At 34.0% G+C, this 12,420-nt stretch overlaps 1 protein-coding gene across 1 annotated transcript in view; it reads right to left on the minus strand.

The window, feature by feature from the left end:
* Positions 1–12,420, minus strand: part of DIAPH2 (diaphanous related formin 2) — an 816,245-nt gene that overhangs the window by 682,824 nt on the left and 121,001 nt on the right. Inside the window, exons 7-10 of the mRNA XM_060182500.1 lie at positions 7,925–7,999; positions 6,615–6,684; positions 4,013–4,149; positions 2,860–2,968 (exon numbers count right to left, since the gene is read on the minus strand). Of these exons, the coding sequence (XP_060038483.1) occupies positions 2,860–2,968; positions 4,013–4,149; positions 6,615–6,684; positions 7,925–7,999 (391 nt within the window). The remainder of the gene's footprint in view (positions 1–2,859; positions 2,969–4,012; positions 4,150–6,614; positions 6,685–7,924; positions 8,000–12,420) is intronic.

Here is a 12,420-nt window from a genome sequence, read left to right on the forward strand (position 1 = left end):
TCTTGGACAGAGCTAGAAGAAATTATGTTAAGTGAACTACGTCTGAAAGATAAAGATGAGTATGGAATGATCCCACTCATCAACAGAAGTTGAGAGAGAAGATCTGAAAGGGAAACTAAAAGCAGGATTTGACTAAATTGTAAGTAGGGCACCAAAGTAAAAACCCTGTGGTGAGGGGTAGACATACAGCTTCCTGGGCCAGTAGGGTGTGGGTGTGGCTGGGTGGGATGGGACACAGTCTTTTGGTGGTGGAAATGGTGTTTATGTACATACACTCCTAGTAAAGTGTAGTCACATAAATCACTGGTTAATTACTATGAGAGGGGAAAATTAATTGTATGTCTCGAAGTTTTTACAACACATACGGAGTTTTCTTAATATACAGGCTGTGAATTTGATATGCGGACTCTCTCAAAAGCCTAGACCAAGTAGATCAGAGGCAACCAGTGGATACTGGGTACTATACAGCAAACCCTAACAAAAGGACTTTTCCAAAGTTAACCCAATTACCAAATAATGTGATGATAATATTAATTATCCATTGTCTTTTTGAAAACTAAGATAGCAAGAACCTCACATCTCCACTATAGAGCCTATATTTCCCCCAGTCCTGGAACCTTAGGATAGGGCTCACCTTCCCGCATGCCTCTCCCAATCCATATCAAATAATATTGCATCTGTCGATCGCAACCTAATCAATGCAACGATTACCACCTCAACATGCTTCACCTCAGAATGTGTCCAGAGACTACAGTTGTGGAATGACAACCCTTCAGCTTCATCACTCGGGTGAGACCTTTCCTTTCATAGCATTTTCTAATTCCATCCCAGGTGGATCACTTTCTAACAAAGTCCCAAAACCTAGATATACACCAAGTTCTGTGAGAGAGAGCATATGTTCACACGTATCCATAAACTAGTGCAAAATATAAAATGTACTTCTGAAAGCAGAAGTACACTAGAGTTTGCAGTGAGTATCCCCCAACACTTCCTCTCCACTATTCCAACCTTTGCGTCCATGATTGCTCAACAATTTGTTTTGCTTTGTATGTTAAGTCTCTTTCCAGCCACCAGGTTCCAGATGCCATCAGGATACCACCCAGGCTTCCCTGGACTGAAGACCCCACCAATAGGTCCTGGAGCTCTGCTTCCCCAGAGACCCACCCTACTAGGAAAAGAGAGAGGCAGACTGGGAGTATGGACCTACCAGTCAACGTCCATGTTCAGTGGGGAAGCAATTACAGAAGCCAGACCTTCCACCTTCTGCAACCCACAACAACCCTGGGTCCATGTTCCCAGAGTGATAGAGAATGGGAAAGCTATCAGGGGAGGGGATGGGATATGGAGATTGGGTGGTGGGAACTGTATGGACTTGTACCCCTTCTACCCTATAGTTTTGTTAATTTATCCTTTCTCAAATAAAAAATAAATTTTAAAAAAAGATACTATACGGGGAGTCATTAAACAGGTAAAAATGGAATTACTTCGTGAACCAGCAATACCACTCTTGGGCATTTATTCACAGGACACTCAAACATTAATTCAAGGAACATATGCATCCCTATGTTCAGAGCTGTATTATTCACAGTGGACAAAGAGTAGAGGTAGCCTAAATGCCCACTGACAGGTGACTGTCTACAGAAAAAAATTAGTTATATAATCCATGGAATACTACTCTGCAATCAAATAGATTATACTGTGTCCTTTGGGACAAAAATGGATGGAACTCAAAATGACTATGCTTGTGAAATAAGAAAGACAAATACTGGATGGTTTCACTCATAAGTGACATCTAGAACTGATTCACATCAACTTGTAAAAAAAAAAAAGTGTTTCTATGTCTTCATGAAAATTAGTGATTGTCTGTTATCTTTAGGAAGTTGGAGAGTGGGGAAACGGAGCCTTGGTTACCGGAATGTGGTGGCACATTTTAATATTACAGTCTTGTAAACCACTATTTATCATGAATAAAATATGAAAAATAAAAACAATTTTGTACTTTTTCCCAACAAGAGGTTGTTTTCCTTCTTACACTATGCTTTGAATCAAAATAATTGATCATATATTTTTGTTACCTTTCTCTTTCTCTCTTTTTTTTTTAATTACCAGAGCATTGCTCAACTGGCTTATGGTGGTACAGGGGATTGAACCTGAGACTTTAGAGCCTCAGGCATGAAAGTCTGTTTGCATAACCATTATGCTATCTACCCCTGCCTGCCTTTCTCTTTCTTGACCTAATTACAATATGACAAGTTTTAATATAAATTCTAGGTAAATTCATTGTGAGGATTACCATTTTTTAGTAAAATGTACTTAATGTTATAAACATATTCCCTCTTCTGTTTTTTGTTTTGGTTTGTTTTGTTTTAGTCAAGGATATCACCACTGAGTGCACTATTTGTCCTTTTGAAGTAATTATTTGTGAAGGCTTTGATTTCCATGTTTATTTACTTTGATTTCTACTTCAGTTACTTTTTCAAAAATTTTTTAACAGAGTACTGCTCAGCTCTGACTTATACTGGTGCAGGGAATTGAACCTTGGACCTCAAAGTTTCAGGAATGAGAGTATATTTGAATAATCATATGCTATCTCTGCTGCGCTCCACATTAATTATTGGATTTCTATCCAAATATTGATAATAAAAATAATAACATATAATGTACTTATAATAATTTAAATACTTAATTGTAAGCAAATTGTTCTCGTTATAAACAAAACTACTGTACATGAATGAGTATCAATAATTTTATTTTTATTTTGCACTGTAAATTCTAGTTATAATAGAGTTGGTGTCATACAAAGTGAAATATTGGTCTAGCTATAACCATAGAGACCAATTTAAGACAGAAGTAGCTCACCTGTAATTGCAAAGTTTCATGATTTTCTAATCCTTCAACAATTGGTGAAAATCGTTCTCTGTTATTTCTCTCTGCTGCAGTAGTTATAGCCCCTAAAAGTTTATCTAGACTATAAAAAAGATAAATCAAAGTGAGAAATCTTGCACACACACATATATACATAAAATTTAATTAATTTTATTTAATTTTCTATAAAATACTTTTATATGTCCAAATTTATTCTTTTCTATAAAACCTAAAGAATCCTTACTTCTATAAATGTTATCTCATTCTGAACATATTCTCATTAAGAAAAGATCTAATGCTAAGGGATAATATTTTTATTTGCTGTTTATCCTTAGGTTTCTAATGACAAGTAGCCATCATTATTCAATATCTATTTTATTCTAACAAGTATAATAGCATCAAAATAAAATAATATTCATAAGCTTTTTAGTGGCATTATTCTGATTCAAATTGAAATGAATGTCATGTGAATTATTCAAATGAATTATTTTAATCCAGTTATTAGCAGAAATTTCATTTGTTATCACAATGGCTTCTTACTAATCAAACTTATTAATGAAGAATTTCATATCTAAAATTTTAATTCTAATCAAATATTATTTCCCTATGAAAGTGAGATCTATTGTATTTCTAGCAACTACTTGGAGAAATTGGCACATGCATCCACTAAATGATCATCAGCAGCCTTTATTTTATTTATTTCCAACCTGTTAATTTAATCTCTAAATAATTTCATCTTTTAATTACCATAAGCAGACAATGTAAAATAGTATTATAAAATAATATTATAGTAAATAGTATTATAGTAAATAGTCTATAGAATAGAAAGAAGAGCTTAAAGAAGTCAAATGGTCTTTTATATAAATATCTATGTAGGTAGTCAAACTTCACCGTTAATCCCAATATTCTAATGACTGTTTCACCCTTAAGTGTAGTAAATTGAATACAGTTTTGATTAATGCCTATTAGAAGTCTATCTGCTTAAAACCTATTTTTCAAAGAATCAAAAAAGATAAGATAAAAAGCTAATAGAATTCTCTAACTTAATATTAATTTCATGTGATTTAAAGAAACAGAAAATTGAACTTACTAATTTCTAAAATACTGTTTTTTCAGATAGTTAATATAATACTATAGCAATACTTACATGTTCTCTTCTCCAACAATACAAATAGCAGAAAGTATTTTTACTATTTCAGTCATCATGTTGGGTTGTTTGGGATCAATTGCTCTTGCCAACAACAGAAGACTTCTTTCATCTCCTAGGATCCTTTGTAATCCAAACTAAAATAAAATAAAATAAAATAGGATCTTAATTCAAAATGTCTTCAAAAGATATCTTTAAAAAAACTTGCAGTATTTTTAAAAATTGTTTACTATAGAAATTTTTACAAGACCATTGTCACATAGGTATAAATTCTCATCTTTTTGTGGTAGTTCTGACAGTGACTTTTAAAAAGTCCTTAAATTCATAATGAGACTCTGAATACATGAATGTAATTATTTGGTTTTGTTCTTTATCGGAAATAAATGCATCTCAGAGTTTTTGTCCCTTGATAAGAGAGATCCTCTTTAGCCTAGCTAAGAAATACACAGAGATTTGTGAGAAATATGAGAATGATCAGTATCTCTTTAATAAAGATGCTTATCTACAAATGAAAGAAACAAATTTATATGATATTTTCCTTTAAGTAATTCTTCTTTATGTTATTAATTCTCTCAAGTGATTTCTATAATTCATGGTTAAATTCTCTAATATGTTTGTGTGGAAAATCAAGTTGGGCAAAAGGTAAAATGTTGAAATTTTATTTTGACATTATGTGCCAAATAAAGAAGTAATAGGATTCTGTATTAATTTCCCTATAGCTTAATTCTCAGTCCCCACACATTCAAGCAGCTATGCTATATTACAAACAATCTGAGCTCCAAGAAAGTGTCTGAATTTTAGTAGAGCCACAATCAACTTAGTAGAAAATATAAACATTTCATTTATTTATTTTTGTCTGATCAATATGCACACAGTGTATTATAGGAATGCATAGGTAAAGAAATGTTAAAGTCTTAAATTTTAGTTTTTACTATATTAAGAAGATATTATTTTCTTCAAAATAATATCAAAATTTGTCCCTACAATTTTCTCAGATTTCTTATGAAATATTTGCCTAATTTTTACAGTCTAATTATGAATCTAAAAACATTTTATAAGAGCCCATCTACAGAGGGAAAACTTCACAAGTGGTGAAGCAGGGCTGCAGGTGTCTCTCTGTCTCTTTCCCTCTCTATCTCCCCTAACTCTCTCAATTTCTCCCTGTCTCTATCCAAAAATAAACAATAAAATATTAAGAAAAAATTTTATAAGAGCAAAATTTCCATTTTATGGTAACCTTTTATAAAGTACAAAATACAAGAATATTTTCCATGGTTTCTAATTTAGCTTCTAAATAAATCAGAGATAAAAATATGTAGTTAGAAATCTTAAAGGTGACTTTACTATTGATGGTATCAAACTTACAATAACAGCTTTAAAAATGAATTGAATGTAGACCAAAGTCATTTACAATTCCAAATTCCCATTTACTTTTTAAAAGTAGTTTTTAATATATAATATGTGAAGATATAAGAACTTATGAAAAACCATAAATTCAATCATGAGAGCAATATTACAATGAAATGGCTATTTTTATGATTTTGTTGTTACATAATAATAGAAAAATCATTTTTAAAGTAGATAATCTAAACAATTTGGGAATGAAAAAATGTAGGCTTAAGTAATTTCTGATGAAAGTTACAGTACTTCACAATTTTTTCAAAAGGAAATTAATATATTAATGTAGTTGTATTGTGATTATATACCTTATGCCTATTATTACATATGCTATAATTTAACACATTCATTCATTCACTCACTCATTCATTCATTCATTCATTTTCTGAGCCACTTTGTGATAGGTACTAAGATATCCTAATTAAAGTTTAACCTGAGTTTAGAATAATCTAATTCATGACAAGATATTCTTCAAAAGTGACAGGCTCTTCAGAAACAAATAATTATCTGTTAATTTATCAACTTAAGTTTTGTGAAAAAAGCTGTCTACAAGAAAACTCAGTAATAAAACTTCCTCTAAGTATTACCCTGACTGAAGCTACCTAGTATCCTGTTTTTCCATTATTTCTTTGTTTCCCTGAGTTGAAATAGGACACCCTTCTTAAGTTGTTTCAAAATAATGATTATTAAATAACTGCTTTCCAGTTATACATTAAATTTCACATATATTTTTATCAAATACTATATTTAATGGGATAGAGAAAAATTACAATGGTAATGAGATATAGAGATAGTGAGAAAAATAAGAGACACCTGCAGCACTGCTTTAACACCCATGAAGCTTCCTGCCTGCAGGTGGGGACTAGGAGCCTGAACCCAGGCCCCTGTACATGGAAGCATGTGCACTTAGCCTGCCATGCCACTGTGTAGACCCTTGGTATTTAAAGTTTCATACTGCAATAAAAATGAAAATTATGATCTAATTTTGAAACAAACCTTAAATGCTTGAGTGATCACAAAAATCTACTAATAAATATTTTTGAAGCAAAATAATTTAAGCAAGATTTACATGAAATGTGACCTGCATCGGTAAGACTCCTAAGTGCACTGAATAACTATGCACATTTATAACCTACTTCATAAATTCATATAGTTTGACAGATTCTCATATCTTGTGGTAGAAAAATAAAGGAATAATGCTTACCTTATTATTCATAAAAGCTTTGAGGCACTGAATAAGTTTATACTGATTCTTCTTGTCAATATTTTCTTGCCTGAATGAATAAAAAATACTATGTTGTGCTTAAAATATTCACTTTAGGGTCTGGGAAGATAGCATAATGACTATTCAAACGATTCTCTTTCCAGGGCCAGGTGGTAGTGCACCTGGCTGAGAGACCATGTTACAATGTACAAGGACCCAGATTTGAGCACCCAGTCCTCACCTGCAGGGGAAAAGCTTTGCGAATGATAAAGCAGTGCTACAGGTGTCTCTCTGTCTCTTTCCCTCTATCTATCCTTTCCCTCTTGACTTAAGACTACCTCTACCTTACTATCTACAAACAGAGACCCCCCAAATCTTCACCTGCACTATTCCAGCCTTTATGTTCATGATTAGTCAACAATTTGTTTGGCTTTGTATGTTAATTCTTCTTTCAGCCACCAAGTTCCACATGCTACCTTGATGCCAACCGGACTTCCCTGGGCAGATGAACCCACCAATGTGTCCTGGAGCCCTGCTTCCCCAGAGCCCTGCCCCACAAGGAAGAGAGAGAGACAGGCTGGGAGTATGGATCAACCTTTCAATGCCCATGTTCAGCAGGGAAGCAATTACATAAGCCAGACCTTACATCTTCTGCACCCCATAATGACCCTGGGTCCATTCTCCCAGAGGGTTAAATAATAGGAAAGCTTAGGGAGTCGAGCAGTAGCGCAGCGGGTTAAGCGCAGGTGGCAAAGCACAAGGACTGGCTTAAAGATCCTGGTTCTAGCCCTAGATCCCCACCTGCAGTGGGAGTCGCTTCACAAATGGTGAAGCGGGTCTGCAGGTGTCAATCTTTCTTCCCCATCTGTCTTCCCCTCCTCTCTGCATTTCTCTCTGTCCTATCCAACAACAATGACATCAATAACAACAATAAAACAACAAGGGCAACAAAATGGAATAAATAATATTTAAAGAAAAGAACAGGAAAGCTATCAGGGGAGGGAATGGGATACAGAGTTCTGGTGGTGAGAACTGTGTGGAGTTGTACCCCTCTTATCTTATGGTTTTTGTCAGTGTTTCCTTTTTATAAATAAAAGTTATAAAAAATTAAAAGCAAATAAATAATATAAAATATATAATAATAATATTTTTAATACTCTCTTGCCTGAGGCTCTGAAGTCCCAGAATGAATCCTTAGCACTACCACAATTGTGTTTTGGACTCTGTCTCTATCTCTGTCTCTCAGTAAAATAAAATATTTTAAATAGTAAAATATCTACTTTGATTATTTAGAAAGAAATTATTCTTACTGTTTCTTGTCCAAAAGTTTTTCCAGCACATCCAATAAGAGTCCAAGACCTTCATGACCAAAGTTATTAACCCAGCTATGAAAAGAAAAAATAACATATATATATGATAGTATTTAATACATATGCTATTATATACATGACATTGGTATATTTATATAAGATATTAAGTACCCAAAATTAATTGTTATCTTTCAAATAATAATGTTGAAGTCATAATACACGCAATTTTCCTACTCTTATTTATACAAGGATTGACTCTGTGAATAACTCAAACACCTTCACTAAAATTCAATATTTTTATTTTATTTTATATAATTTGTTTTTTTAAGATGCCCTTGCTTTACAGGACTATGAATATTTGTGAAGTACAACTCCATGCACATTTTACATATGTTTCCACACCACAACTACCACAAAAGTATCAATATTCCTCCATCACAGTCTACTGAAACTTCTATTACCCTAACATCCCACTCTTAAATCCCAAACCTTTTTGGTAATCTCTGCTGATCATTTCGAGTCCAAATGTGTGTCTGTACAGAGTTTGATTTTCATTTTCTTTGTTACTTTACCCCCAAATGACTGAGATCATTCATTATTTTCCTTCTATACAAGTCCATTTAGTATCTCCTATAGGACCAGTTTAGTGATTGAATAACTTTTAGAAAAGTTCTTCATCGCGTCTTCAAAATGAGTGAAAATCTAGCTGGATAAATATTTTCATGTGCATTTTTTAATTTTCTTTTATTTTTTATTATTAAAAAGCAATTTTAATTTCTTTATTGGTGGATTAATGGTTTACAGTCGACCACAAAATACAACAGTTTCTACATGTGTAATATTTCCCAGTTTCCCACATAGCAATTCAACTGCCGGGAGCCAAAACCTTAGCTAAGTCTCTCACATAACCGGTGAACAGACATTCTGATCATTGTAACTGTGATTACCATCTAACTGTTTGGAAAGTTGCTCACCCACCTCCCTCCCCCCACTACCTTAGCAGAACTTCCTCATGGTGTGTGCTTAAAATGCAGCTGTAAAATAAAATTTTCAGAGCTTGATCAGAAACCTGTCTTGCTCTCGTTCTTCGTGTCTCTTGTCCCCTCCATTCTCTCGCCCCCTACCCTAAGTTTCCGTCGATAACCCCGCAGGCCGGGGCACCTGGCGCCTGACGTGGAACCTTTTTGGGTCTGGGGTCCGAGAGAACGTCGCTCCCTGATGGTCATAGGACCACCACTTCAGAGAAGGAGTGAGTGAAGGTTCGCATAGGATCACCGCTTTAGCCCAGAGTGAGTGAAGATCCGCGTGGCGATCACTGCAGATTTAACCGTCTGTGAGATTGATCCGTTTTAAGGTAAGAAAGAGCGACGCAATTATGGGACAAGCATTGAGCAAGCATGATTTATTTCTTAGGGGCCTCAAAGAGTCCCTCAAGACACGAGGAACAAGGGTTAAGAAAAAGGATCTCAAAAAGTTTTTTGATTTTGTGAATGATGTTTGTCCATAGTTTCCCTTAGAAGGAAATACTGATGAAAAAAGATGGGCCAGAGTAGGAAACTGTTTAAGAGATAACCTTCTGTTTGTGAGTCTGTCTCTATTCCCATGCCTGATTCAGGAGACCCCATCCCTGAGGCTCCTGCTAAGTCTCCTCCTGTTAAGATTTACTCCTTTGACAACCTTAAGACCCCCCGCCAAAGATGGGCCTGATGATAGTCTTTCTCCTGAAGAGGCCTTATCCCTTGATGAAGAGATGGCCAAATATCATAGTCCTGACTGGCCACCCCTTTGCTTTTCTTTGTCCAGACCGCCTCCCTATGCCACCACCCCTCCGTTTTGTGCTTCAGTCCTCGACTTGGCTGACACCACCAAGGCTAAAACTCAACTAGCACAAAAAACAGCTTCCCTTAGAAAATTAGTAGAAGAAAAACGAGACCATTTACAATTAAAGAACTGTGGGCTCTTGATTTGGCATTATCTTAAAACTAGCCAGCAAAAAAAAAAAAAAAAAAAAATCCAGGTTTTCCCTCTGGCTACCACCAGAGCTCTAACTTAAAAACTATTAATCAGAGAACCAGTACACACTTTTGATAGAAATTTAATGATTTGTTTCTTTAAAACTCTAAAAATGTACCTTATCCCAGAAAAAAGAATTTCAAAGATTTTTCTCCGCGCGGTAAACTAAGCTCACCTGTTCTGTCCGTGCAGCCAATCATGGCACAGAGCTACTGCTCCACAGATTGGCAAATTCAGTCAATCATTCCCCTAAGCCACAAAGGCCCCTAGAGGATGGAGTTAAGAATCCAAAATCCAAAGCGGTTTTTCAAAGGGAAATATTTCTTTTCACCAAGAATGTCTGTTGTAAGTCTGTGTGTTAATCTTGTTTCCATTAATGTGTGTTAACCCCTAAGTAACTAAAGGTTGTTTTAAGTTTTAAATAAGATTCAGTTAAGCTAAATGTGGTTTTAAAGATCCCGACTCATAGAGTTGGCACACCTTTACCAGAGTAAAATATAGGACAGTTCCGTCCTTCTGATAGCTAATATCAACATCAATTCATTAGTTAAAAGATTTTCTGAGATCTCTAGGCATGGTAAAATGCCCCTGCAGTCTCTCTCCCTCTTGTGAGAATTGTAAACCTTAACAGCACCCCAATACCAACTGCCACTGTTTTTTAATTTGTTAATTCCGTGCTTGAAATGGCTTTCTAGTGGCCCAGTCAGTGTAGAGCAGTAGCCTTGCCAGGAAAAAAGGGTTAAATGTGGTATTCCTGGCCTGATAAAAATTTTTCATTTGGCAGATGTGATTCAACAAAATTATTTAGTGTAAAATGGTCATCTAAAAGAAATGTTAACAGTAAAAATTTATTTTGAACATTTTCAGCTATGAGGTTTATCTTAGCTTTTTAAGTTACCTATCCAAGTCAAAGTGAAATATCAATTAAGTTGTATACCCACCCTTGTTCATAGCTTCCCTAAGTGTGTGATAGTTTTGTGATAAGCAAAGATCCTAACAAACAAAGTTTAACATTTTATTTAAAATTGTTTAAGTGAATTAAAAAAAAAAGTTTTTAAAATACTTTCTCAACTAAACAGGTAAAACTTGCTTGGGTTAGTAAAAGATAACACAGTGGTTATGTTAATTATCTAACACCAGAGGCTTTTGCTCTGATAAATGAGGTTTAATTTAAATAAGGTATGTAAAAAAATTTTTTTTCCAAATAAAACTTATCAAATAAATATGGGGCGGCCTAATGTAGAGCTGTATAGATGTTTTAGCTAACCTTTTTACATTTTATTCAAGTAGTATGTCACTAGTTTCCCTGAAAAAGAACTCTAGATATTAAAACATGAGAGACTAGGTAAAAAGTTAAGAGAGTTTTATGTCTGATATAGACAAAAATGTTCCGGTTAAAACTTTTATTTTAAAACTTGTTAAGAGATTTTTAACTCTTACTCATGAGTTAGTTACTTTTGCTTTTACAGTGACTTACTCCTTCTAATAAAGTTGTTACTGAGATAACTGCCCTATTTAGAAAAACTACAAAAATTATCAAATAATTGGCTTTTGAGAGTACATATTCTACATGTCAAACTTTAATCAGTTCTTTTAGAGAGTAAAAAAATAAATTTATCTGGCTTGTTTTAAGACACTGTCAGAGGTTTATTCTTGATAAATTAAGATAATACATGGTGCTTCTGGTCTGATAGATTTGTTTTGGCAAATCCTGATTTAACAAAATTAGTACTTTGAACAATTAAGCTATGAGGTCTTATTTTAGCCTTTTAAGTTGCCATATTAGAGTTCTAAAGAGCAAAATCTATTAAGAGTTTTATATCTATGCTTACTCATGATAGCTTTGTGATGAGTAAAGATCTTAGTAAACTAAAGTTATAATAGTGTGCTTAAACTGTCTAATCAGTTTAAAATAATGCTAAAAATGGTAAACATTTTATCATGTCAACACATTAGGTATTGACTTTCTATAACATATTGATATATTTTAATAAAGAGCCTTCTAAAATCATATGAAAGAACTGAAGCTAATTCTAACCATTAGATCATCAATTAACTTGGTACAAGTTCTCTCCCTAAGTAAATAATTATAGGTACATCTGCACATGAAGAAGTGACTGCTCATATGGTAAGATTTAAAACTAAACATTTTAAATTTTTTATTTATGGGTGTGTGATGACTCCTAAAGTCACTCATATTCTAAAATTTTTCTCATTTTTTTACAAGCCTCTTAAAATTTTAACGCTTGACCTGCCATAGTGAGAGCACTTTACTGGCTCCTGCATTGTTTAATTAAGATCCTGCTATTCAGACTTTTAAGATTAATCCCCATTGATAAAAGCCAATGCTCTCTGGCAGATTGATGTAATTCACCTGCCCATGTTTAGTAAACAAAAACATTTTTTTTTTCTCAGTTGATACCTTTTCTAAATTTATGTGGGCTACAGCTCAAACAAGAAAAAGCTCAAAAACCTTAGGAGTC

The sequence above is a fragment of the Erinaceus europaeus genome, chromosome X (assembly GCF_950295315.1).
Source record: "Erinaceus europaeus chromosome X, mEriEur2.1, whole genome shotgun sequence".
NCBI lineage: Eukaryota > Metazoa > Chordata > Mammalia > Eulipotyphla > Erinaceidae > Erinaceus > Erinaceus europaeus.